Source organism: Molossus molossus, unplaced genomic scaffold (assembly GCF_014108415.1).
Source record: "Molossus molossus isolate mMolMol1 unplaced genomic scaffold, mMolMol1.p scaffold_m16_p_13, whole genome shotgun sequence".
NCBI lineage: Eukaryota > Metazoa > Chordata > Mammalia > Chiroptera > Molossidae > Molossus > Molossus molossus.
In genome coordinates this window covers 48,551,714-48,578,475 of record NW_023425348.1, presented here as the reverse complement: position 1 = coordinate 48,578,475, position 26,762 = coordinate 48,551,714, and the positions used below count along the sequence as shown (strand labels likewise).

General features: G+C 37.6%; 2 protein-coding genes across 2 annotated transcripts; both read left to right on the top strand.

Annotated features, from left to right (window-relative positions):
* Positions 1-2,791: 2,791 nt before the first annotated feature.
* LOC118627624 (olfactory receptor 51B5-like) lies at positions 2,792-3,661 on the top strand. Its single transcript, XM_036257987.1, has one exon. It carries the CDS (start codon positions 2,792-2,794, stop codon positions 3,659-3,661), a length of 870 nt encoding a protein of 289 aa, XP_036113880.1.
* Positions 3,662-12,884: 9,223 nt separating this feature from the next.
* On the top strand, positions 12,885-13,817 carry LOC118627623 (olfactory receptor 51B2-like). The gene has a single exon (XM_036257986.1). It carries the CDS (start codon positions 12,885-12,887, stop codon positions 13,815-13,817), a length of 933 nt encoding a protein of 310 aa, XP_036113879.1.
* Positions 13,818-26,762: the final 12,945 nt, after the last annotated feature.

Below are 26,762 nucleotides of genomic sequence, written 5' to 3'. Positions count from 1 at the left end.
AGTATTTCTCTCATTCCTATTTCCAACATATGGGCAAGCCTTGGCAGTACCTCAGATGTATCCCTTTCTGTTTAATTGTCTTCATTTCCCCTGCTGCTTTCCTAGTCAAGTCATCATCACCGGGAATGTTACAATAACTTCCAACTGCTTTTCTTTCTTTTATCTTGTTCATTAGCCACTCTTTACATAGCAGTCTAAGTGATCATTTTTAAATGAAATTCAAAATGTCACCACTCTCTCCTCTACTGTGATTTTTAAACTCTTCAATGTCTTCTCATCACATTTCTAGTAAAAACAAAATTTCTCATGTTATCTATTAGGCTTATGAGACAACTGCCTGCGTCTCTGACAAAACCTGTAGTTAGTCCTTCTACTGTCTGCACCAAGCTCCACACAAGCCCATTTTCCCCTCTCAATGGAACAATCTTTTTCTAGGTGTTCATATGGCCAGCTCTTCTTTGTTATTCAGGTTTCAGGTCAAATGTCAGCTTCTCAGAGATGCAGTCCCAGATCATCCAAACGATAATGTTAACCTGTATGAAGTAACATCTCAATTATTTTTAAATTGCACTTCTATTTATCTAAATTTTAAAATTTATTTTCTAACTTAATTTATGGCTGATAAAATCAGAGACTTTGTCTTTTCATTTAATTTCATGCGTAGAATGTCATGCCTGTCACAGTGGGTGCTCAAAAATATTGGGTAAATTAGCCGTGCTGGTGTGGATCTTTGGATTGACCATCCTCTCATGCATCAAGAGGTCACTGGTTTGATTCCTGGTCAGGGCACATGTCTGGGTTGCAGGCTCAATCCCCAGTAGGGGGTGTGTAGGAGGCAGTTAATGGATGTTTCTCTCTCATCAATGATTCTCTCTCTCCCTCTCCCTTTCTGTCTATTTAAAAATCAAGTAAAAAAAATTTTAAATTAGGTAAATTAATGTATCTATGTGTAACTGTGTATATATATGTGTGTGTGTGTGTGTGTTTGTACGTACATATAGGTATATATGTACCTGTATATATGCAAATATGTATATACATAATGGATGTATATTTGTAGTGTGTGTTTGTGTGTAGGTTATTTGCTAGGTGTTGAGCAAGGCAAATAAAATGTGATTTCTAGCTCTGGCTGGTTTTCTCAGTGGTTACAACATCGGCCTGTGGTCCAGAGAGACCCGGGTTCGGTTCCCGCTAAGGGCATGTACTTTGGTTTCAGTTTGTCCCCAACCCTGTTTGGGTCGTGTGGGTGGCAGCCACTCAATGTGTCTCTTTCACATCCATGTTTCTCTCTCTCTCTCTTCCTCTCTCTCCCTCCCACTCTATCTGAATAAAAAAATGGAAAAATGCCTTTGTGTGAGGATTAAAAAAATGTGATTTCTCTATGCAAGAAACTCATCATTCAGTAGCATAAGAGATGTTAATACCCTCTTAAATGGTTCTCCCCACTTCCAGACACCTTTCTGTTTAAGTAGAAACAGAGCTTTCATTTAATATTGGATAGGACAAATTCAGAAACCTATGGCTGAATATAAAAGGAAGAAGATCAGGAAGATGGTTGTTTAAAAGCAAATGGAGAATTCAAAAGGAAGAAATCAGTTTCTGAGGAGTTACTCTAGTGGACCTACAGAAAAATAATGGAGAAAGAGAAAGAAATTCTATAGAAATAGAGAAGTTTTTGTTTTGTTTTGTTTTTTCAAATTGAAGGAGAAACTATTATGAGCCATGTCTTTGGCTGGCCTAAGCATTTATTTCAGCCCAAGTGTCTATGGTCAATTTATTTCAGCCCAAGTGTCTATGGTCGTCTAATTCCTGATTATTTTTGGCTATTGTAGTGAGGACTAAGTAGTTCTGCTATGTCCAGGAAGAAGTTAATAAACACTTAAACATTTTTGTTTTGTTTTTCCATCACTAATCTATGAAATTAGAAAGTGAATTGTCTCCTTTATATATATGTATGTGTGTGTGTGTGTATATATATATATATATATGTGTGTGTGTGTGTATATATATATATATATCTTCTTAGCAACAGTGGTAGTGAGTGACTCAGCTTCTCTTCCCACACTTTACTCTTGGCTCTTTTGTTGAAAATCCAGAGAAATCAAGCATATGCAAGATAATGTGGTTAGGAATAACTATGGTGAAGTCAATTATAGCTTTGGGTAGTAGACTGGACTTAGATAAGGGTTGAGTTCCTTGAAATTACTCATGTTTGGATTCTTCTGCAAAGTGCATAATCGATGGGAATAGTTTCTAAGTTGTAGTGTGCATAAAAATTTTTCTGTGAAGTTTGTAAAAATGCAGATGACCCTATGAAACTCCAAGAATTTTATAGGTATAAGATGGTCCCTAGAATATGCAGTTAAAAACACAAAAGATACAGGTTGTCCTAAGAATATGTTTTGAGCCCAGCTGGTGTGGCTCAGTGGTTGAGCATTGACCCATGTACCAAGAGGTTGCTGGTTCGATTCCTGGTCAGGGCACATGCCCAGGTTGTAGGCCTGATCCCCAGTGAGGGTCGTGCAGGAGGCAGCCAATCGATGTTCTCTCTCACTGATGTTTCTATCTCTCTCTCTTTGTCTCCCATCCTCTCTCTCTAAAGTCAATAAAGAAAAAAAAAGTTTTTAAAAAAAGAATATGTTTTGAGAAAAAATGGCTTATATTGATGTTATTATTACCTTTCAGTAAGAATTCTAGGATGATATATTTGGAATGCTACTTTGAACATAGAGCTACATTTCTGTGGTAATAAGTGAGAAAAAAAAGAGCATGTCTTCTGGATGACCCCAACATGTGGCCAAATAGCAGCTCCAGTTCCTTCCTATTGACTGGTTTTCCAGGCTTGGAGGCAGCTCACCACTGGATTTCCACATCCTTCTTTTTTGTCTACATCCTTGTTGTTTTCAGCAATGGGACCCTCCTTCTTCTCATTAAGGAAGATCACAATCTTCATGAGCCTATGTACTATTTCCTGGCCATGCTAGCAGCCACAGAGCTCGGGCTGACCTTAACCACAATGCCCTCGGTTATGGGACTGCTGTTGTTGGACCACAGGGAGATTGGAAATGTAGCCTGTTTTTCTCAAGCCTTCTTTATACATTCAGTTTCCTTTGTAGAGTGTGGTGTTTTGCTTGCTATGGCCTATGATCATTTTATTGGCATTTGCTATCCTCTTAGAAATACCTCTATACTCACTAATACACGAGTGGTGAAAATTGAGTTGGTAGTGCTGACAAGGGGATTTGTATCTGTTGTCCCCCTAATTTTACCCCTCTATTTTTTTTCATATTGCCCTTCCTGTGTCCTTTCCCATGCATTCTGCCTTCATCAGGGTAACATCAAACTCTCCTGTGCTGATGCCACTTTCAATCGGCTATATCTAGTTGTGTATGTAGTCGTGATATTTGTGCTGGATTCTCTGATTATCTTCATCTCCTATGTGCTGATACTCAAGGGTGTCCTGAGCATTGCCTCCAGAGAGGAGCAGGCCAAGGCCCTTAACACTTGTGTGTCCCATATCTGCTGTGTTCTGGTTTTCTATGTCACAGTGATTGGATTGTCTTTAATTCATAGGTTTGGGAAGGAGGTTCCACATATTATCCACATCATTTTGAGCTGTCTATTTTCTGTTTCCTCCACTAATGAATCCTATAATCTATAGTGTCAAGACTAAGCAGATCCAGAGTGGCATTCTTCACCTTTTTACCATCCATAGAGTTCACACCTGATTTTTGGCCATTGTAGCCCGTCACACAACATGAAAGAATTCTGATTTGTGATGGGGGAGCAAAGAAGTTTCATATCAACCATACATGATCATATTTCTTGCTAAAATAATTGTCAAAGTAGAGCTACAAATTGTTGTACGTTAGCTCTTAAGCATAGGTCTTTGATTTAACATAGTTTCTGCATTAAAACCAATCTGTATACTAAATATCTCTGTTAGTTTGCCACTCAATTCTTGTAATAATAATACTTTATGTGTTTATAGGTGTATCTATAATATAACTAACATGTATTTCTTTGGAATTGGAAAGGTGGCATATAGGAACAGAGTTATAAAAACATAATATTATCAGTTGGTTTAGGTGAAATGGAGCAAAGTTTTATATATTTATACTCAATCCAATCTCTAGCTCCTACAAATTCCCCCACAGATATTCATACAAACTGTGGGTGCCTATATGATTGGTCCCTGAACCTGAGGAATTTCCCTGAAAAAAAAGTATGAATTCTTTCTTAAATGGTGTTGTAATTGTTATCTCAATCACCCTATTTGTTCCTCCCCCACTCCATCAAATGACTATGACTTTATCCTAATACTCATGAGCTTATTTATTTCCCAAGGCAAAAAAAAAAAATTGAGATAAGAGAAACAATAAATAAATTAGAAGAAATAGACAGTCATTATCCCCTGCATCTCTGTCCTCATTACTATCCTACTATGTCCATCTTCAGCTCTGATGTTGGTACCATCTCCAGAGCATCCACCAGGGACTAACTAGTTTGTGTGGGTGGAAAAGGTAGTCCCCTCTTCCTCCTTTTGCTATGGAAAAGGCCCAAGGGACTGAAAGAAGAGGTTTTCATATATTTTGGGGAAAATCATCACTTTCTATATGTATTCTGACTCCATTTTACAGAGCATGAATGTCCCAGGGAATAAAATAATATTATTTTTATTTGATTGAAAATGTCTAATGATTTAGGAAAGGGCCTGTGACTCAAGTTAAAATATCTTCAGAAAGTGGAGTCTATGTCTTCATTACATATTAATCACAGAAAGAAAAGAACCCAGTGGGCCAGGAAGTGGAACTATATGGAAGATGTTATTGACTCATTGGTACTTTGTCCAGATCACTTGAAAGAACTGTACACCTACCCCTGGGTCCTGTGAGTGTTGCCTGCTCATTGCTCACATTTGCAGCTTTCTTCAAGTTACTTGTTTTCCACCCAGTTGTAATTGCTTCACCATGATTATGGCTCCTGGTCCCAAGGAAGAAGGCTGTAGACCATCTTGCCTTCTGACATTCAACTCCAGATGGGAGCATGTATTTCCTTGCTTATCTCCTTCCCTGTATCCCCTGCATTTCTTCATTCCCTGTGCCCTGAGAGCATTCATTAATAAATTGCATGCATCCAAATTCATGCTTATAGGGGGTTCAACATAAGAAACCACCAACTCTCATTTCTTTTCTATATTATCAATAAATATAATTGTAAAAATACTAAGGTTATAAAAAGGGAGTCTATGTTATTTTACTCATTATTTATCCTTTTATCCACTATGATATTCATGTCATGCAGTCTGGATACTATATATTGCATATGAGTATGAGTGTAATGATACATTCTGTCCTGTTTTCAGTTGTCTATGAATTCAAACATGTATTTCTCAACTTCTAGTCTCTCCACAACTTATTTTATTCATAATAATATCAAGAGGTAGGCATTATTATCGCTAATTTATACATGGGAAATCTGAAGGTAAAAAATGTAAATAGCTTATCTAAGAACATAAAATTTATAAATACCATAGCTATGATTTAAATTTATATATTCTAATTCCAAGGCCAGTATAAATTGTACTCCACTGAAATAGTCTATTTTTAGTGGACTGTATTTTCTACCCTGTACTCCACTATGCTTATAGAAGCAGCACCTACTTCCTTCTTTTGAGAATCTCTCCTTCCTCTTCAAAAGTATTATTTCTTATAGGAGCTGATATTGTATTATCTCTCCAAATCTATGATTTTCCAAAATAAAATTATGAAAAGAAGTTATGCTTTTATTTTGGTAGAAGTAGTAAGATGAAATCCTTAGACTTGTTAAAAAGTCATGTTTTTTATCAGATAAGTGATCTCAGGCTATAAAAAGCATTTTAGAGTAAGTTATAAATAAAGAAGTAAAAAATTCCCAAGAACCATCAAGTCCTTCGTTTTGTGTTTTCCTGAGGCTCAATGACAAGGAGGGTAGTTTAACTTTGTCTCTGATTCCACAGCCTAATAAAATTCTTCCTTGTTATTTTTTGTTTTGTTAAAACTAGATCCAGAGACATGGAAGTAGAGAACAGACTGACAAACCTTAGAGAAAAAGGGAATGGGGGGATGGGCAGATAAATCAAAGAAATTATATGTATGTATGCATAAGCAATGGACACAGAGAACAGTATGGTGAAGGTGGGGGGTGGGGGACGGGATTGGGGAGGAGGGTGCCAATGGGGGGCAGGGAGAGGAGGACATCTGTAATACTTTCAACAATAAAGATGCATTTTTAAAAAATCTTTAAAAAGATCCGGGAATGAGAAATATTAGCGATACACTGAAAAACCATAGTATGATAAAAAATAAAAAAAGCAGGTTATTTTTCCTCCAAATACAAAATGAATTAATGGCAGGTGAACAGTAAATGAGTTTCATTCAGTTAATTAACAAATAATTGTTCATTTCCTTCTCAGGAGTACAGGCTCCCCCCCCACCCCCTAATGATTTTAAAGAGAAAAGAAAAGAGAGAGAGAGAAACGTTGACGAGAGAGAACGTTGATTGGCCTCCTCCTGCATGTCCCCACTGGAGATTTGGCCCACAACCTGGGCATCTGCCCTAACCAGAAATGGAACCGGTGACCTCTTAATGCATGGATCGACACTCAACCACTGAGCCACAATGGCCGGGCAGGAGTACAGACTTTTATAGAGTGAACTAAAGGTGATGTATTTAATGATACTTATTAAACATTATGAGTATTACATTAGAATCCCAGAGGGATTAGAAATGTTTAAAGGGTTTAGAAATCTCTCTGTGCAATTACAGAATTTAAATCAATTTTTATTTTGTAACCTAAATCCTCAGAGAAGTATCATTGTTATGAATAAGCTCATACACATAATTCACTTGTGTAGGTTATTTAGGAATTTATGTCCTTCGGCACTAGTGCTTGTCACCAATCTGATGGGTAGCAGTGGCAGTGAACAGTGAGGAAGCACCATAAAGATGGACAAGATGAGATGAGCCCTCCAGAGGAAAACACTAAATGATGGCATCTGTACAGACGAGTTTGAAATGTCTAAGGCTGACATAATAAAATCAAATGCCAAAGAAAAAGGAGACTGTTCAATGTCAACACAGGCTCACTTGACAAATTGCAAAATCTCTTGGGTAAAGGCTGTCTTAAGTCATTAGTGAAGGTATCTAGATGCCTGACTGTTACTTGTATCTATGCCGTATATAATATAAAACAGAAATGGGTCCTAAGCCATGTGGCACCAGAGCCAGAGCCAGAGCCAAGAAATGGTAAGTCCTGAGGAAAATATTTTAACTCAAAAAGTAAAATATTTTTTAATAATGTGACTACCGGAATATCTTGAAAACACATAGTCTCATTAAGATTGTGCTCTGTGGCTGAAAAACAGACATGTGTGAACTGGACGACTCTTTTTTTTTATTATTATTAATTTTTGTTACAGATGTTTCTCCTTTTCCCCCCACTGATTCCCCCCTCCCCTCCCTCCCTGCCCTGCCCTTTCCCCAGTTTGTTGTCCATGTCCACTGTTCATGCATACATGCATATAAGTTCTGTGGTTTATCTCTTTCCCACCACCCCCCTATTTAGGGGATTGTCAGTCTGTATCCCATTTCTGCGTCTCTGGGACTACCCCCTTCCTCAGACTGTTATGTTCATTATATTCCACAAATAAGTGAGATCATATGAAATTTGTCTTTCTCTGTTTGGCTTGTTTCATTTAGGATGATCCTTTCCAGGTCCCTCCATGTATTCTCAAAGGATAAGAGGTCTTTCTTTCTTACAGCTGTATAGTACTCCATTGTGTATATGTACCACAGTTTTTTTATCCATTTGTCTACTGATGGACACTTGGGCTGTTCTGGATGACTCTTGTCAGAAAATACTCCATCAAAGGCTTTCATTACAAGAGGTGAGAAGCCCTTCCCAGTTTGAGAGGTTATGCTGCAGTGATTCTATACTTTATAGGCAGTACAGCAGGAAATACGAAGGGAATGAATGTAGTTTTGGGAAATACATGCATGAAAGAGTCATTCATAAAGAGCTGCTTAATGAAAAGACAAACCCTGTTGGTGTTTTGCTCACATTCTCCCAGGCCCCCAAACCTGGAGGCTTTGAGTGTTGATACATACTAACAGCTATTCCTGTTCTCCAGAGAGCTGTCTCTGCCTCACTAGGAAGTCATTCTAACCTTAGGGCATCTTCCCACAAATGACTTTCCACTTGTTCCAGGTGCTGTATGTTCATAGGGATAGAAGAGTTATGTGGATGAGAGGGTAAATCTACCTTCTGACATATGAGAGGACGGCTTGGAAATTATGTGGATTACCTGAGTGCTCACTACTTCCATCTCATTTTGAGCTCAAAATATGGCTCTCCCAAGTCATCACCCCTAAATATGTACTCAGGACAAAGAGTTTTCAGGTACAAGGGCATTCAGACTCAAGTCATTTCCAGAGACTGTCTCTTCATCCTGACTTTCCTAGTCCAACTGAGTTTCACAAAGACTTATGAGCAGAGGACAGTTCAGGAGGAATTTAAATTGAATCCGAAATGTCAAAGGCTAATATGTGACCTGCATGGTTGAACACATTGCATCCACAGTCATTTTAAAGTCTCACAGTTGGGCTAGGCCCCAGGATAAATTTAGAGACAAGGTTCAGGCAAGACAATAGAGTCTCTCAGATCTGCATCTCTGCCAGAATATGAATACACCCTTTCCACTCAATTACAAATTATTACAAAGAGCCAAGGATGGCTCTTCACCAATGCCCACGACTTCACCTTACTGCAAGATACTTAAAGTAAAAGAAGACTTTTTACTTGACTTGAGTTGTTATAGCAGCAAGATCTATGACCTCTGGGTAAGACCAACTAAGAGACAGATAGAAACTTATTGTTGGAATTTAGTAGCATTTTCATTGATTTGTGAGAAAATATCACTTCAGAAATGCATATGTCCAGTACTATAATGAGTGATCTCATTTAAAACCAAGGAAAGGTAAGTGTCAGGAAATGATCAAGCTTCATCTACATTTAGGGAGTTTACTTGCTCCAGGAATCAGGAATACCAAAGTCAAATGTAGTTTTGATGGTATCTTCTCTTTTGAGATGGGGATTTGAAGGGACAAAGATGATTTCACAGGACCACGTTCATCTCCTCTAGATGAAGCTACAATTTTGTTTTCAGTCTGCAAAGGAAAAGTGGAGATACAGAATACAGCTCTGGGGGCTCACCTTCTTCCCCCAAAGAGGCAAAGAAAGGACATCCTAGAAGCCTAATTATCTACAGTTGCAGAGACCCTGGGGAACCATTTTTCTATACATATAATTTGACCAATTAATAATGTTAGCGGCCTTCAAAAATAACATTTGCACCAGATTCTACATCAAGATCCAGCAATTACTTCTCCCCTTAATTCCTGATACCCCAGATAAGGCTCTGTTTACCATGGAATGAAGATAATAGAAAAGAAAAGAAAGATAACTGCTTTCCTTGGACTACTCTTCTTTCATGTAGGTTTTGCAAGAAGGTAAATAGAAAACTGAGGAAAGCTATTATTTGTCTTTATGGATTCTGTCCAGCATAATAGATTGGTAGCCTAAAGCTACCAAGAATATTTTTTCTACAAGAGAATTATTTTTTAGAAGAGGCAAGAAGGGAAAGAGAGACTGATGTTGAGAGCGAATGTGCAGGGTGGGGTCATCATGACACATGTAAGACACCATGTTACATCTTCTCTGTCTCTGGATTCTGTCCTCTGTGTTCAGTATTCTTTCTCTCATATCTTTCTATGTAACATTTCTTCTATCTCTTTCCTCTTCTTTGTGCCTTTTGCTTTCAGTTATTTGACTTATTCTGTTACAGAACAAAACAGTGTGTGTGTGTTCTTACCCCAGTGCCTATCCTTAAAAGTTACTGTTCCACTAAGGCTTAGCAATGATCATTGTATAAGAACTATAGTGGGTAAGACAAAGTCAGGACTGATCAATCAATCACTTCCACAGCTGAGGAAAAATTAAAGTCTGGAGGACCTGATGGTAGCACATATATAGGTAGTTGGTGAGCTCTTGATGATTCTTATCTGGAAATTTGTGAAAAGATAGTGTGTGGGTCAGAAAGCTTCCACATTAGCCAATTATGTTATTAGTATTATTTGAAAGTCACTGCTATTGCATAAATCATTTTGACCATCATCATACCAACCAGGCAGCATATCAGTATGTTAATAATAATTAAAATTTTATAAATCTCTCATTATCAGACCAAAATCTGTCATTCCTTTCAGGAGAATTGATGTTTAATATAGCAGTTAACAAGATAAGCAATGCTAGTATTGGATTGGGAGTACATCCATGTTTTAAATATGTTTTTATTCATTTTTTAGAGAGAAAGAAAGAGAGAGAGACATGTGCCCTGACTGGGAATCTAACCAGTGCCCCTCAGTCCATGGGATGACACTTAATCCATTGAGGCACACGGGCAGGGCCCAACCATATTTTAATTGGAATGAGTTCATTAGAGACACTAGGTCAGAGAGACTGGTAGTAGAAAAGTAAAAGACAAAACATGTTGTGTTAAGTTTTGTGCTGAAGCCTGGATGACACAGGAAAGAAATCTGGAACTTAGAAGGAGAGAGCAAAGTGAAATGTAAGATTGTAATAAACCTGAGAAGAGTTTCATGGATTTAAAAGAAAGAGGCAGGAGAAGGATAGGATGGAGATGAAATCCAGCTGAAACTTAGGTGCATGATCAAAAGAAACAGAAGTCATCAGAGATACCCAGCCTGCATCACCCAAAATTAGCTGAACCAGAGTATGAATGAAAAACAAATATGAAATGTTGTTTAGGGCTTTTCCATGTGGCCATTTTGTGGCAAAAGTTAACTGACATAATAAATAACTTACATAAACGATCTGAATTTTAGTTTTTTTATTAGTAGTTAAGATGTGAATAATAACAATCCCTACTGCCTTTATTTCCTGTTACTGTGGAACAAATTGCCACAAATGCACTGCTTATAAATCAACATTCATTTATAATAGCACAGTTCTGTAGGTCAGAAATTTAGTAGGCTTGACTGGGTTCTCTGCTTAGGGTATGTTAAGGCCAAAATTAAGGTGATGGTTGTACCGGGTTCTTATATAAAGGGTCTAGAGAAGAATCCATTTCCCAACTCATTTGTAGTGTTGGCAGAATTCAGTTTCTTGTGGTAATAAGTCTCAGGTGCCTGCCTTTCCTAGGATGTCCTAGAATTGGAAACATACAATATGGAATCTTTTCACACGGACTTCTTTCACTTAGTAAGATGCACAAAAGTTTACTTTATGCTTTCTCATGGCTTGATCATTTATTTTCTTTTAGTGCTGAATAGTATTTCATTGTTTGAATGTACCACAGTTTATCCACTCATCTAATGAAGAACATCAAGTTTGCTTCCAAGTTTTGATTATTATGTGTAGACATAAAATTTTAACTCCTTTGGGTAATATCAAGAAGTGCAACTGTTACCTTTTGTATGGGAGTAGGTTTAGTTTTATATGTGGCCGCCAAATGGTCTTCCAAATGAGCGAATCATTTTGCATTCCCACCAGCATGTATGAGAGTTCTTGTCACTCCACATCCTTGCCAGTATTTGGTGTTGTCAATATACAGGATTTTAGGCATTTTAATGTGTGTGTAAATATCTGCTTTTTAAAAACCACTATATGCCCTGCATTTAACACAAAACATTAAGATTTAAAGAAGCAAGAAATATCAGATGACAGAGTAATAGACAAATCTAACTGCCTTTAATTAAAATTTAGGAGTTGGAAAAAAAAGTCACTTCTAAGTTTTCACATTATGTCTTCTGGAGCTAAATGCAATGCTTCCTTGAAGCAGAAAGTTGTAAACTCCACAAAGTTTAGTAATATAAAAATTCCATGATGTCAGATGATACCTAAGGAGACTTCAGGCACCCCTCTTTGGGGCTCCCAAAGTGGGGTGGTCCTGTGGACTTGTATAATAATTTAGACACAGAGACTATTGTAATGTGAGAGTCCATCCAAGTAAAGATGGCATAACCAAGAGAAAGCTTGTTTTTTGTCCCTCACTATCACAAGATCATGAGGTTTGTGCCCTTAATGTTCATTTTTGTAGGTACCATCAATTCTTAATTATTAAATCAATGAACATATGATATGAATGGTGAATCCAAAATGAAAGTACCAAATTATTTTCTAAAATGTAAAACGTTTATAATAAAGATGAAAATATGTAACAAAAATGAACAAATTAATTTTAAAAAAGACACGAATAAACTAGAGGACAGAACTAGAAATGAACAAGGGACCTTAGGTTTCAGTTGAGATCATGTCAGCCATTTGGGTAAGCGTTAGTAGAGGATTCTGACCCAGACAATGAAGGATTAGAATTAGAGAATATTGGAATGAGAACTTTATGGAGGGATACAAGGTGAGCACAACTCTACCCAAAGACTGTGATTTCTTATTTTTTAAATGATATGATAGAAATAACCTTATAATCTAGAGGTATTCACTACTGTAGCTCGTACTTAGCTTGAGTTAGGATTTTCTGTAAATGTAGACTAAATACTGGATTTAGAAACATGAGTACAGTAACATTTAAAATATTTCTTCTATGATTTTTATACTGATTACATTTGAAATGACAATATTTTGACTACAGCAGATTAAATGAAATACATTATTGAAATTATTTGTCACTCTTCCATTTTTTACGCTTTTTAATGCGCCAACTAGAAAATTTAAAACTACATATGTGGCTTAAATTATATTTTTCCTGGACAAGACTAATTTAGAGAGACCTTATGTTTGTTTGTTTGTTTCAATGCAGAGGTCTGTCATGTGGTCCAACATCAGTGCTGCCCCTTTCTTACTGACTGGCTTCCCGGGTCTGGAGATATTTCATCCTTGGATTTCCATCTCCTTCTTTGTCATCTATATCTCCATACTCCTTGGCAATGGCACTCTCCTCTTCCTCATCAAAGAAGATCACACTCTTCATGAACCTATGTACTACTTTCTGGCTATTTTGGCAGCCACAGACCTAGGAGTGACTTTGATAACAATGCCAACGGTGCTTGGTGTTCTGTGGCTGGACCACAGGGAAATCAGCCATGGAGCCTGCTACTTCCAGGCCTATCTAATTCACTCTCTCTCCATTGTGGAGTCTGGAGTCTTGCTTGTCATGGCATATGATCGTTTTATTGCCATCCACAATCCCCTGAGATACACCTCTATTCTCACCAATGCTAAGGTGGTGAAGATAGGTCTAGGGGTTCTAATGAGAGGATTTATACTTATTGTGCCCATAATCATCACCCTCTCTGAATTCCCCTACTGCAGATCCCATGCCCTCTCTCATGCCTTCTGCTTGCACCAAGATGTGATCAAACTGGCCTGTGCTGACATTACTTTCAATAGATTCTATCCTATAGCCGTGGTCTCATTAACTGGCTTCTTGGACTCTGTGCTTATCTTTGTCTCTTATATTCTAATCCTTAAGACTGTTATGGGTATTGCTTCAGGTAAAGAGCAGGCAAAGGCTCTAAACACTTGTGTTTCCCATATTGGCTGTGCTCTGGTTTTTTATGTCACTGTGACTGGGCTGACCCTCATTCATCGATCTGGGAAATATGCGCCACATGTAGTTCATGTTATCATGAGCTATGTCTACTTCCTCTTTCCCCCATTTATGAATCCAATAATCTATAGTATTAAGACCAAGCAGATCCAAAATTCTATCAATCGCCTCCTCCCTTTCCATAGAACTTGAGCCTGATCCATTTACTTAGGGGGTCCTTCCCATTTAAAGATGAGTGTCTTGACAGAGTAAACTATATGATGCCAACATATCTTAGAATCAAAAGGACTGGCATTCCTGTCATTTAAAAGGCACAGAACCATTGCTTTGATTCTCAGTCCCCTACCCCTTCACATCACCAATAACATTGACCTTAGTTCTGTTGCACTGGTTGGTAGATTGGTTTGCTCTATTTTTGTCATTTTCTACTCTGGCAAAATCACTTGTCTTAGTGGTTAACCAAGGTTAATGACACTTGAAATGATCACAGGAGCTATACAAAGAAATGAGAACGAGATAGCTTGATAGAGCTCTCAGCACTGTGTGAAAAAACAGTTCAAATATTTCCTGACAGTGCATCAGAGGTGATACAAGGTTTTAGACAACCCCCTGGTGCTGCATGGCATTAGAGTGGATCAGAAATAGATGAGAGTAAGGTATTCAGACCAAGAGAGGTCTCTTTGCCATAACAACCAGAAGCCAAACAAGAGCAAGGACTTCAACAGATGCCAGCATGGTTAGCTGCCACCAGGAATTAGTGAGAATACCTTGTGTTGACGGTATCTGGTGTCTTTCAACTAATGACATGAAGACTCCAAATTATTTTTAATAAAAGAAAGTTTTATTTCTTGCAAACCTGAGATTTTGTTTTGTGTTCTATAATTCATAACCTCTACATATGCTGAATGAAAAAAGTGATACAATTCATGGAAACATTCTAATAATATAATTTTATTTTTCTAGAATGAGGGGTTTGTAATAAACCACCTTTGGGAAATATTATAATTTTGCAATTTTGAAACACATAAGATATTTAAGGAAACTTAACTTAGGGCCTTCCATGCATTTTATTTCTTATAGAAGTCAGCATGATCAGGATCTGTACATTAGCAATATATGAAGAAAATCTATGTTTTATTAGTTCATTAAGAGATAAGAAGGGTTAGGTAGAATTCTGCACATTAAGCAAAATTATAGAAAATGTTGGCAAATTAAATGCTAATGTATTCAATCAGCAATTAATCCTTATATCTTACCAGGATTCCTGGAGTGATTTTCTAAATTCTTTTACAGGAGAGGCTATTAGTTATAGAATTTAGAAAATCACTCCAGGAGTCCTGGTAAGATATAGGCTATGCATCTTCTTCTCAAGTTAGAAAATAAAAAAATCCATGGACTAATTGCTGATCAAAATAACCTTTAAAAATTATTGACTTAGATCTCCTCCATTGTTGTCTGATCTCATTCTTAATTAATCTAACTTTCTTTTTTTCTCATTTTAAGTTTCCCATTGGTTTAATGAGAAAAAAGACTGAGGAGACCTATTGACATGTGCAATACAGTCAGTTTAAATTTTTTTTAAGAAGAATATATAACAAGAACTTAAAAGTAGGAGAAAATATACACTTAAAAATTGTCAGACAGCATGATTAAGTTTAACATAACACTTGTATCTAATAGAATGATACCTAGAAAGGAATATAAAGACAAACTTAGACAAGATAATTCCATATTTATAAACTATTTATAAAGATGTCATAGTCATGGTCTTCATTTTCTTATTATCAAAATATGTAAGCAAAAACACCTAAGAAATGTAGAAAGATAGTGTAAGAAGTGGAATCAATTCTAATTCTTATACCATATTATTATGTATAAAATTATATTCTTTCACAATATACACTTTTTTTTTCAAACTCCCCTAGATAATATGGACAGAGTATACACTAGACATAAAAAAATTCCATTACATTTAAAAAGAATAAAAACTGTAATCATTTTTATACCTTTGGATATAGTAAATTTACCTGTATATATTATTTTTAGGAAATAAAACAAACGGGTAAAGGAAAATGGCATAGTATGGCAGAAAGAATGTGATCTTTAAAGAAAAAGCACCTTTGCCCATCACCTCTGTGATCTTGAACAAGTCAGTTAATCTCTGAGCCTCAGTTATCTCATCTATCAATTAAGAATAACAAAATACACCTGGTAAGAAAGAGTCTTTTTCTGAGGAGTTGAGAAAATACATACTACTCTTGTCATTCATACTTTTAATTATATTACAACCATTAACATCAGCCAAAATAAACATCTGTATCCCCACCAGCAATGTACTAGAGTCCCCTTTTCTCCAGCCCCTCGCCAGCATTTGTTGTTTGATGATTTGTTGATGGCAGCCATTCTGGCAGGTGTGAGATGATACCTCATAGTTGTTTTAATTTGCATCTCTCTGATGATTAGTGACATTGACCATTTTTTCACATGTCTCTTGGCCATTTGTATGTCCTGTCTGGAGAGGTGTCTCTTTAAGTCCCCTGCCCATTTTTAATTGGATAGCCATGTGAGAGAGATACATTAATGGGCTGCCTCCTGCACGTTCCCTACTGGGGATCAAGCCTGCAGCCCAGGCTTGTGCCCTGACGGGGAATCAAACTGGAACCTCTCTGTCCATGGGATGATTCTCAATCCACTGAGCCACACCGGCCAGGCCCTTTTTGTCTTAATGTACCATTAAAAGTAGGTAATATTTTATTATTCAGTTCTTTGAAAACTCTCATGTCAATATCTTTTTTGTTGTTGCTTATTTTATTTATTTATTAGTTTATTTCTTTTTAATCCTCACCTGAGGATATTTTTCCATCAATGTTTAGAGTAGAAGGAAGAGAGGGAGGGAGAGCAAAACATCAATGTGAGAGATACACTCATGAATTAGTTGCCTCCCACAGAGCCCAGGTTGGGGTTAGGGAACAAACCTTAAACCCAGCTATGTGCCCTGGACACCCTGAGTCTAACCCTCAACTCTTTGGTCCATGGGCCAACACTCTAACCACTGAACCAAACTGGCCAGGCTATTGTTGCTTATTTTAAACCCATCCTAGACATTTCCTTCTTCTCTACTCTTCTGAGAAAACATAACAATACAAAGCAAAATTACCCCTGATTGAGCTCTTAATATTTTCCAGGCCCTGTACCAACACTTGCATAAATTGTCTTATACAATTTCTATCATTATTCTTAGGAGTATTTATTTTATCCTAACAACAATCCCTTCAACAACTTCTATCATCCCCCTATTTTACAGATGAGGAAGCTAAAGACAGGGAACCTGTAAGAAGTAGGATTAGGGGGTCACATCCAGGCAGTCTGGCTCCATGGAAAACGCTCTTAACCAATTCTAGTCTTTTGAAACAAAATTTCCAGTCTAACCTAATTTAATATGATTATTGAACATTCTCAAATCTCTTTTGCTCTTATACTGTTTTCTAAACTCAATGCACACATATATAACTGTCTAAGAGACTTTTCTACTTAACTACTTAAAATACAGAATATGCTAAACTGGATGGTTTTCTTTATCTTTTTTTCAAATCTACAGTTCAAAACAATGCTTACTGCAAGAGCCAGACAACAAATAATTGTTAATTACTTAATAGAGTCATTTTCTTTCTGTGATCTTCATCCTAATAAATACAACTGCTCTCCACTCAGGTAAAGTCAGAAATGCAGATATCATCTTTCACTATTCTCTCTCCTCAAGTCACAAGCTTCTCTTCTGTCTAAATCATAGAAATCTCTCCATCCACTTCTGTCTAATTCTAGTAACACCTTACCACATGCACACCAACACAATTTCTCACCTGGATTATTGCAATTGTATCATATACTCTTCTCATTCAGTCTTGGACTTTTCCATTGTGTTCTCATACTTTAACCACAATCAATTTATAACAATGATTGTCTGATGATGACCCCCCTTCCCCTTACTTCATACTCATTGCTTTTAGGATAAAGTCCAACTTCTTAAACAATCTGTATGACCCTACCTGTTGTGAATCTGCTTCCATGGATTCATTTTGCGTCAAATTTTCCCACATGTTTTGTTTTAGGTATAGCACATTTTCTAAAAAGTCATCATATTTTTTTCTTGCCTGTGGCCTGTGCACCATTTTCTCTCTGTTTGGAACTCAACTGTACCCCCACCCCTATAACTACCATATCCCTTACCATTCTCATTGTTTCAGACTCAGCTTAAATCATATTTCCTCTGGGAGGTCTTCTCTAATCCCAAAGATATGTTTCATGTGCTCCCCTTCACATGCTACCGTATGTGCAGTAACAACAGTGTTATGAAAACTTATGATAAATATTTTCTTTCTAGTACCAACTATTGTGTTATATTTGGTGTGTGTGGGGGGGGGAAGACCATGTTACTCATTGTAAACCTGACACAAGCTGGTCAATGATGTAAAGACAATAAAATATAAAAATAATAAACAAAGAACCTGAATATGAACCCAAGGCAATATGCTCAATTAATATTTGACAAAGGTGGCAAGAGCATACAGTGGAGTAAAGACTGCCTTTTTAATAAATGGTGTTGGGAAATTGGACAGCTACATGCAAAACTAGGAAAATAGACCATCAACTTACACCATACACAAGAATAAACTCAAAATGGATAAAAGACTTAAATGTGACTCATGAATCCATAAAAATCCTGGAAGAAAATGTAGGCAAAAAATTTCAGACCTCATACGCAGCAGAATTTTCACTGATACATCACCTAAGGCAACAGAAACAAAGGAGAAAATGAACACACGGGACTACATCAAACTCAAAAGCTTCTGCACAGCAAAAGATACAACCATCAAAATGGAAATGCAACCCACTGTATGGGAGAGCATAATTGCCAATGATATATCAAATAAGGGGTTAATTTCCAATACATAGAGAGTGCTCATACAACTCAACAAAAGAAAGAAAAAGAACCAAATTAAAAAATGGGAAGAGGAACTAAATAGACACCTCTCCAAACACGACATACAAATGGCTAAAAGACATGTGAAGAAATGCTCAACATCATTAATCATCAGAGAGACACAAATTAAAACAACAATATGGTATCACCTCACACCTGTCAGAATGGCCGCCATGAACAAATCATCAAACAACAAGTGTTGGCGAGGGTGTGGAGAAAAGAGGACTCTAGTGCACTGCTGGTGGGAATGCAGACTGGTGCAGCCACTATGGAAAACAATATGGTGCTACCTCAAAAAATTAAAAATTGAACTTCCATTTGACTCAGTGATCCCACTTCTAGGAATATACCCTAAGAAGCCTGAAACACCAATCAGAAAAAATATGTGTACCCCCATGTTCATAGTAGCACTATTTACAATAGCTAAGATCTGGAAACAGCCCAAGTGTCCATCAGTAGATGAATGGATAAAAATGCTGTCGTACATATACACAATGGAGTACTATTCAGCTGTAAGAAAGGTCTCTTATCCTTTGAGATGACATGGAGGGACCTGGAGAGTATTATCCTAAGTGAAACAAGCCAAGCAGAGAAAGATAAATATCACATGATCTCACTTATTTGTGGAATATAATGAACATAACAGTCTGAGGAAAGGGGTAGTCCCAGAGATGTGGAAGTGGGGTACATACTGACAATCCCCAGAAGAGGGGGTGGTGGGGAAGAGATAAACCACAGAACTTATATGCATGTATGTATGAACAATGGACATGGACAACAAAGGTGGGGACAGGGTGGGGAGGGGGGGAGAGGGGAATCAGTGGCGGAAAAAGGAGAAACATCTGTAACAAAAATAAATTAATTAAAAATAAATAAATAAATCTACTATAAAAAAATTGACTGTCATGCACATAGCTATTAAGGAATTTATTGATGTTTTTCTGTGTCAGAACTTATTTTCACCCAAAGACATAAAAATGACAAAAATGTAATTGAAATTCACTTGTACCAGTGATGGTACAGGTGATCCCTGGGATGAATGAAAAATGTTTGGCATTTGAAGGGCACAATGAAAAGGATGTGCATAGATTTCTAAAATATCAATGCCTAGGACTCTGGGTATGGGGAAGATGTCACGTAACAAATCCTGACATTTCTATATCTGCTGGCATCTGAGTTTCCAGTTTTCTTCACACATCTTTGGGAAATACTTGAAAGTCCTAAGAAGATTGAGTGGCCCAGCTCCCAGAGAAGAGATAAAATAGAAAATTCAAGGAATCTTCTGAGTGGCTATAAAGATGAAACTCTGCTTGGCCGGTGTGGCTCAGTGGATTGAGCATCGTCCTGTGGACCGAGATATCCCAGTTTGATTCCCAGTCCGAGCACATGCCCAGTTGCAGGCTTGATCCCCAGTGGGGGTGTGCAGGAGGCAGCTGATCAATGTGTTTTTTTCACGTCGACATTTCTATCTCTCTACCCATCCCTCTCTCTAAAAAAATCAATAAAAACATTTTTTTTTTTTTTTTTAAAAAAGACACAACTCTGGGTAGGAGATTTCTATATACATAGTTTACTAATGAGGCCTCTTGAGGAGGTTATGTGAGGAAATCATCTGGACTGAGTCTTCAAATAGTGCAGCAATGGGTCCCTGTTCCAGCAATAAGACAGAAGTGGGAGAATGCAAGAGACAGAAACATGAAACCTCCCCCTTTCCTTCTGATGTTAGATGCAATCAAGAAGAACAACCTTGAAAGGTTTTCCAGGGGACTGATTGAGAGGAGATCCCAGTCAATGTGGAAAACACTACAGCCAGACCTTTTCTTTCTTTTCAATAAGTGTATTAAAGAAACTGTGCTAGACTTGGCTTTTCTAATCTGGACCCTTTGATTGGTATTATATAACTGTGAAAGCCCTAAATTAAATGTGATATTATGTGTTTTTATTCATTTGTCTGGGTAGGAGTGTATAGTTTTATTAGACCCTAACAGCACACTGTGTTTACTTAAGGAGCTACTCTCTTATAAAGAACATGAGTAATTATCAGTAAGACTCAGCAGGATAAACCCCGAGACCATGGCCCTGGCCCATCCCCCTGGTGTCTATGGGGGCCTTTCTGCTGTTCCATTTGGGAGAGATGGAATATATATAAAGAGCAGACAAGGGGGAAGAGATATCACACTGTATTCTCTGGTCACTTGGATATTTGGACTTTGTGATGGATTCACAATTTGCTATTTATGTTGAGGTCCATCTTTTTAAGCCTAAAAAGCTTTCAGAGACAAAACATTTGCATAATTATAATTTAAATCTCTATATGACCTAAACGTGCTTTAATTTTAAGAATCTCTTAGTGTTGGTGATCTCTATCTCAATGAGTACCATGCCAATGCAGATGTAACTTCAAAGTATTTTGTAACACAAGAGTTAGATTCTTTGTGGTTTGTCTGGATTCTGATCTACTTCTGCTATTAGACATCTTATAGAGAAAAGCTTTCTCCTGCTCAGTATAAAGACATGCCTTGATGCTTCTGAATTTTGGTGAAATAAGGCTGCAGCATAAAAGGTAATAGGTTCTTTAGTTTGAGTTGTGACAACCAAGAAAATGGCAATAGTGGAGATGACTGGCATCCTGAGGCTGTGGGAACGTTATAATGTTTCCAGTCACATAAGCAACAACTCCTCAGGAGTTAAATGTTGAAGGAAAAGGGGATAGAGCTAGGTGGAAACATAGAGAAAGAATATGAACATATAATTATGTCAAATTATTTGGAAAGAGACGTGGTATTCAAATCCCCCCAAACCACCTCAAATTTACAACTAAACTATAGAATAACCGTCTTTTTACAGTCACCTGAAATCTAGGTGAACTGAAGTCCTATAACTAAGGACATAAAGAAGACACATCCTGACTGGTAGGAAGGGGAGAGATGTGGAACTGGTCCCACATCCACATGTGGGAGATGAAAATCAGAATGTATATCTTGGTTGAGAAGATCCCCACTGAGGAGTGAGGGGTTCCCAGCCCCACATCAGAACCCCAGGACCAAGGTTCCAATGCCAGGAAGAGACATCCTCATACTTCTGGCTGTAAAAAAAAAACGATGGGAATTGAGGCTGAGTGAGATTAAGGGCTTCTAGAGTCCCTCCCAGGTATTCCTTTTAAAGGGCACACTCACGGACCTACTTGGACTCACCCCCTCTGAGCACTAGTGCTGGAGCAGCAACTCCAAAGACTCCAGGGGCATACAGGGAGAAACCAAATTGTCTGGCATCAGGGCCAGAACTGGAGGGTGGCCTTGTCCCAGACAGAAGTGCTGGCAGAGGCCACTGATTCCTTGTTGAACCCTCCCCTCACAGAGCCGGCAGGCGGGCATCATGTCTGAGTTTCCAGCAACCTGTCTAACACTGTTTGCCCTGCCCGAGTGATTTCCTGAAATGCCACCCCACCCAACTTGTAGGCCCACCCCAGCCATTTCCAGTGGCTTTTTCATACAAATGACTGGTCTTGGTTCATGTTGCTGACTTCTCTAACATCTCTCAAACAAGCAGCATCTGGCCTGGGGTGTGCCCTGTCCCTCTTGCTAAGTGGCTTCAGGCCCGGCACTAGCAGCAGCCAGCTGGCCTTGGACTACAGGTTGACCTCTCTGGGAACCTCCAATCCCACCACAAGTATCAGCCAGCTGCAGATTGTTTTTTAGCTCATGTCTGGTGGCCCCTGGCAAAGTATAGGGTGTGGCTGACCTTGGCCTCCCCCTTCCTGAAGGCCCCAGAGTCAGCACACTTGGTGGACAGATTCAGACCATGAGGAAGCACCACCCAACCACCTCTAGGAGCAAGATGCTCAAGGGACAAACTCAGTGGCCACAAATGTCCTACTGAAGTAAGCCCTGCTCCATGGGGTGAGCTGATGCACAGCTGATCCTCTAAGGTGGCCGCAGCTAGTCCTTGTAGCTCATTGGCCTTGGGGTAAATCCCTCCCATTGAGATGCCAATAGCAATCAAGGCTGAACTACAAAAAGAGGGTGTACATGGCCCACATGGTGGAAGGGCACCTGGAGTGGCCAGCTCATGTGATCAGGAAGGCTCTTGACCTGGAATCAAACAATGACCCTTCGTTGTGCAGACCAGCACTCTAACCACTGAACTACACCAGCCAGGGCTATTTTTTCCAGTTTTATTGAGACATATGTGACATACATTGCTGTATATGTTTAAGGTGCACAGCGTAATGGTTTGATTTCCATATATTGTGAAATGATTACTATAATAAAGTTTAGTTAGCATCCACCATCTCATATAGACTCAATAAAAAGAGAAAGCAGAAGAAAAACTTCTCATTTCCATGGCTGGTGTGGCTCAGCTGGTGGAGTGTCAGCCTATGGTTGAAAGGTAGCCAGTTCCACTCCCAGTCAGGGCACATGCCCAGGCTGTGGAATTGGTCCCTAGTCGGAATGCATGTGGGAGGCAACCAGATAGATGTTTCTCACACATCGATGTTTTTCTCTCTCCCTCTACCTTCCTCTCTCTCTCAAGCCACTGAAAAAATATATTTTTAAATTTTCCTTGTGATGAGAACTCTCAAGATTTACTCTTTTGCTCTCTTAACAATTTACATATGTAGCATACAGCAGTGTTAACTATAGTTATCACCCCTAGTATATATTTATCTTTTAAATGGAAGTTTGTACATTTGACCACCTTCAAATTCCCCATCTTCCCCCCTCCCTTGCCTATGTTAACCACAAATCTTTTCTTTTTATAAGTTTGTTTATTTTATTTTTCTCATGTAAGTGAGAGCATATGATATTTGACTTTATAATTTAGCATAATGTTCTCAAGGTTGTAAATGGCAGAATATACTTGTGCGTGTGTGTTTGCGCGCGCACATGCGCGTGCACCTGCAAATGTTTATGTGTCATTATTTATCCATTTATCCATAAATGGACATTGAACTTATTACCATGTCTTGGCTATTTTAAATAATGTTGCAATGAACCTAGAGGTACTGATATTTTTTCAAATTAGTGTTTTCATAGAAAATATTTTTGAAAATTATTCTTAACTGCTCAAATGTCTACTAACAGAATAGATAAATAAATTGTGGTATGATTTCAAAATGAATGGTTATGCATAAATGAATATTGGCATGGAAGTATCAGTTTGAACAACAGAAATATGGTCTAAATATATTTTATTTTAGTTTTTTGTTTGTTTTATATTATAAAACAAGTATTTTCTAATATTCTGTCCATAATGCTTGGACTTGAACAAAAAAAAGAAGTATCAGTTTGGGTACTTCTTATAATTATTTTAGATATATACCTAGGAATGGAATTGCTGGGTCATAAAGAATTGTCAAACTTTTCCACAGAACCTGTACTATTTTATATCTCCACCAGCAATACCTGGGATTCTAATTTTTCCACATCCTCACCAACATATGTTTTTTGCTCTCCTGATTATAGTCATCCTAGTAGGTATGAAGTGGTATCTAAATGTGTTTTTTATTGACTTTTTTCTTATGACTAATAATATTCAGCATTTTTTTCATGTGGTTATTGGCCATTGGAACATCTTTTCTTGAAAAATGTCTACTAATTTTATTTTTAAATCAGAATGTTCAGATTTTCTTTTATTTTTTTAAAATATTATTTTTAATTTTTAAATTACAGTTGCAGGATTAGATGAACTTTTCAAATTGTTATTCCTAAAAACACTATGATGTGTGGGAATATAATTCACAAACAGTTTTTAAAAAGAGGAATGGGATGCCCCCCCCATACACACATAGAACACCTGGGAGTGAATTAGAACTTATTTTATCTGACATTAGAGACATCACTTCTCTTAGAGATTCTTGCTCCCAAGGAGAAATGAAAGGCGCAAGAACCAACTTCATTAACCCAGATCTTTCTCAGATGGAAGGAAAAAGAGGATTATTTGGTATTCCCAAATAACCTATGTGGAAATGAGTTGGAAATACTCCCTTGGGAGCTGTTTCTTTAACAAATATACCTCTCATCAGGACTCTGAACACATACTGAGGATACAGCCACAAAAACAATCATCAGACGGTGCTTAGGAAACACAGAAAGAAAGCTGTGGTTTAGGTGAGGAAGTCCAGGGGCTCAGATGCAGTATGAATGCTTTAAGCACTCTTCTAGGGGATGTAAGTACAGCTTATGGAATGTAGTCAATAATATCTATATAATGTGTCAGGTTGGTGCAAGACATATTGGGGGATCACTTCATAAGTTATATAAATGTCTAACCAGTATGTTATACACCTAATAGAATATAGAATGTTAACTATAAATTAATTTTTTAAACAATTGAAAAAGCAGAACTCTTCTACATAGTTACGCAATTCTTCTGCAAAGGGTAAGAAAACATTTTAGTATTTTTTAAAATAAGATGAAGAATTCAGGGATGGGATTACCCTATGACAAGACACTCTTGGACAGGAGAACTATTGTTTATATTAAATGTATGTAGGTTGAGAACATGAATTTGGGGGTCATATAAACTTGAGTTTGAATTCCAGTATGTCACATATGAATTGTGTGACCTTGGACACATTATTAAACCTCTTGAATGCTCAATTTTCTTTGCTGAAGAATGTAAACAACATATTGTTTTCACTGCTTGTTATTTATTCACTTTGCATTTCACAATCATTAGGCATCTATTTCCTATTATTCTACTGAAATTAAGATCAGCAAAGACCTGTTTGCTGAAAACAATGGATACATTTCATTTTTATTATATTTGGCAATTCTAACATTATCTTTCTCTATTAAGCTACAGCACTACCTAAGTTTTATTTTTTTTTATTTTTTATTTTTTTAAAGATTCCGCTGGCTCTGTAATAACAGATCATCTTTATGATTCTCTTATGTTTCTGCCTACTTCACTGTCCATCTCCTTTGAGATATTTCTTTTTGTACTAAAGTAGAGGTTTTCCTACGTTTATAGCTTTTCTCTCCACATCTACTTTTCCATCTTAATTCATACCAAAGAAAAGATTTAATCAGTCACTTCAAAGCTGAGATGTTCCAGATTTCTTTATCCAGCACCACAGCATACACACACACACACACACACACACACACACACACTTCCCTTGATGGAGCACGTGTTCTCAGGCAATAGGTAATTGTATGAAGAACGTGGAAAATCAGGAGACACTGATTACATGGAATGCTTAAAGATTACCCAGAAGTGAAAAGAAGATTTTCTTATTTTCCCAACATGATCTTCATGTGCCTTCTTCTCTTTTCCTTATCCTTCAACTTCTTATGTCTTTATTACTGGTTTATGAAATGTTTTCCAGCCTCTAGTCAGCATGGCAAGTTGAAGAAACTCTAGTTGATGTGTCTTTGTGACTTCCAGAAATTATCGAGGACTAAGGGCTAGCTGCTTTCTGAGACTCAGCCCAAATAAGACCCTCAGAGTGGGGTGATGGGATAGCTGATTCCTGCCATCTCTGCATCCATGAGAGAGTCTCTGGGCTTGCCTGATGATGATGAGAAATTTCACTGTCACTAATGTCATATACCACATATTATATGTGATTCCCCCTGGCATATTTGGGATATGTGGACAGTTCCTGGCACTGCCAAATTTGCCATAATTAAATATCAATGTGGCTGCTGCCAGGGACTGCAGATAACAAATAGAGTATTCTTCTAACATATTCATTCAAAAAATGTTAGTGAATCATAATAATTCTAGCCAGAGGGATTACCACATGGTTTTGATACCCAAACCTTGCTCAGCTCAAATACCAAAATCCATTTAAAATCCAAAACCCATATATTAGCCTTTGATAATACCATACACTAAAAAGCAAGTCTGGATGCTATCCTGTTTCCTCCCTCTGGTCTACTTCTTGGGCAACAGCTGGTCCAAAGAGATCATTTGTCTCTATCCCATACAATAGATTGTGGCATTTATTCATTCACTATCTTTTCACTTCATACATTTTGTTAGACAGGCAATGTTAGAAGGTTAAGGGAATGGAGCAGGTAGGAATTATGATTTATGATGATCTACACATCACTTCTGTGTAGAGGTAGTTAAGTGCCGTCAGGCTGCACCCCACATCCGTTGTGGTTCAGTGGATCTAGTTAGTTGGCAGGAATCAGTTCCCACAT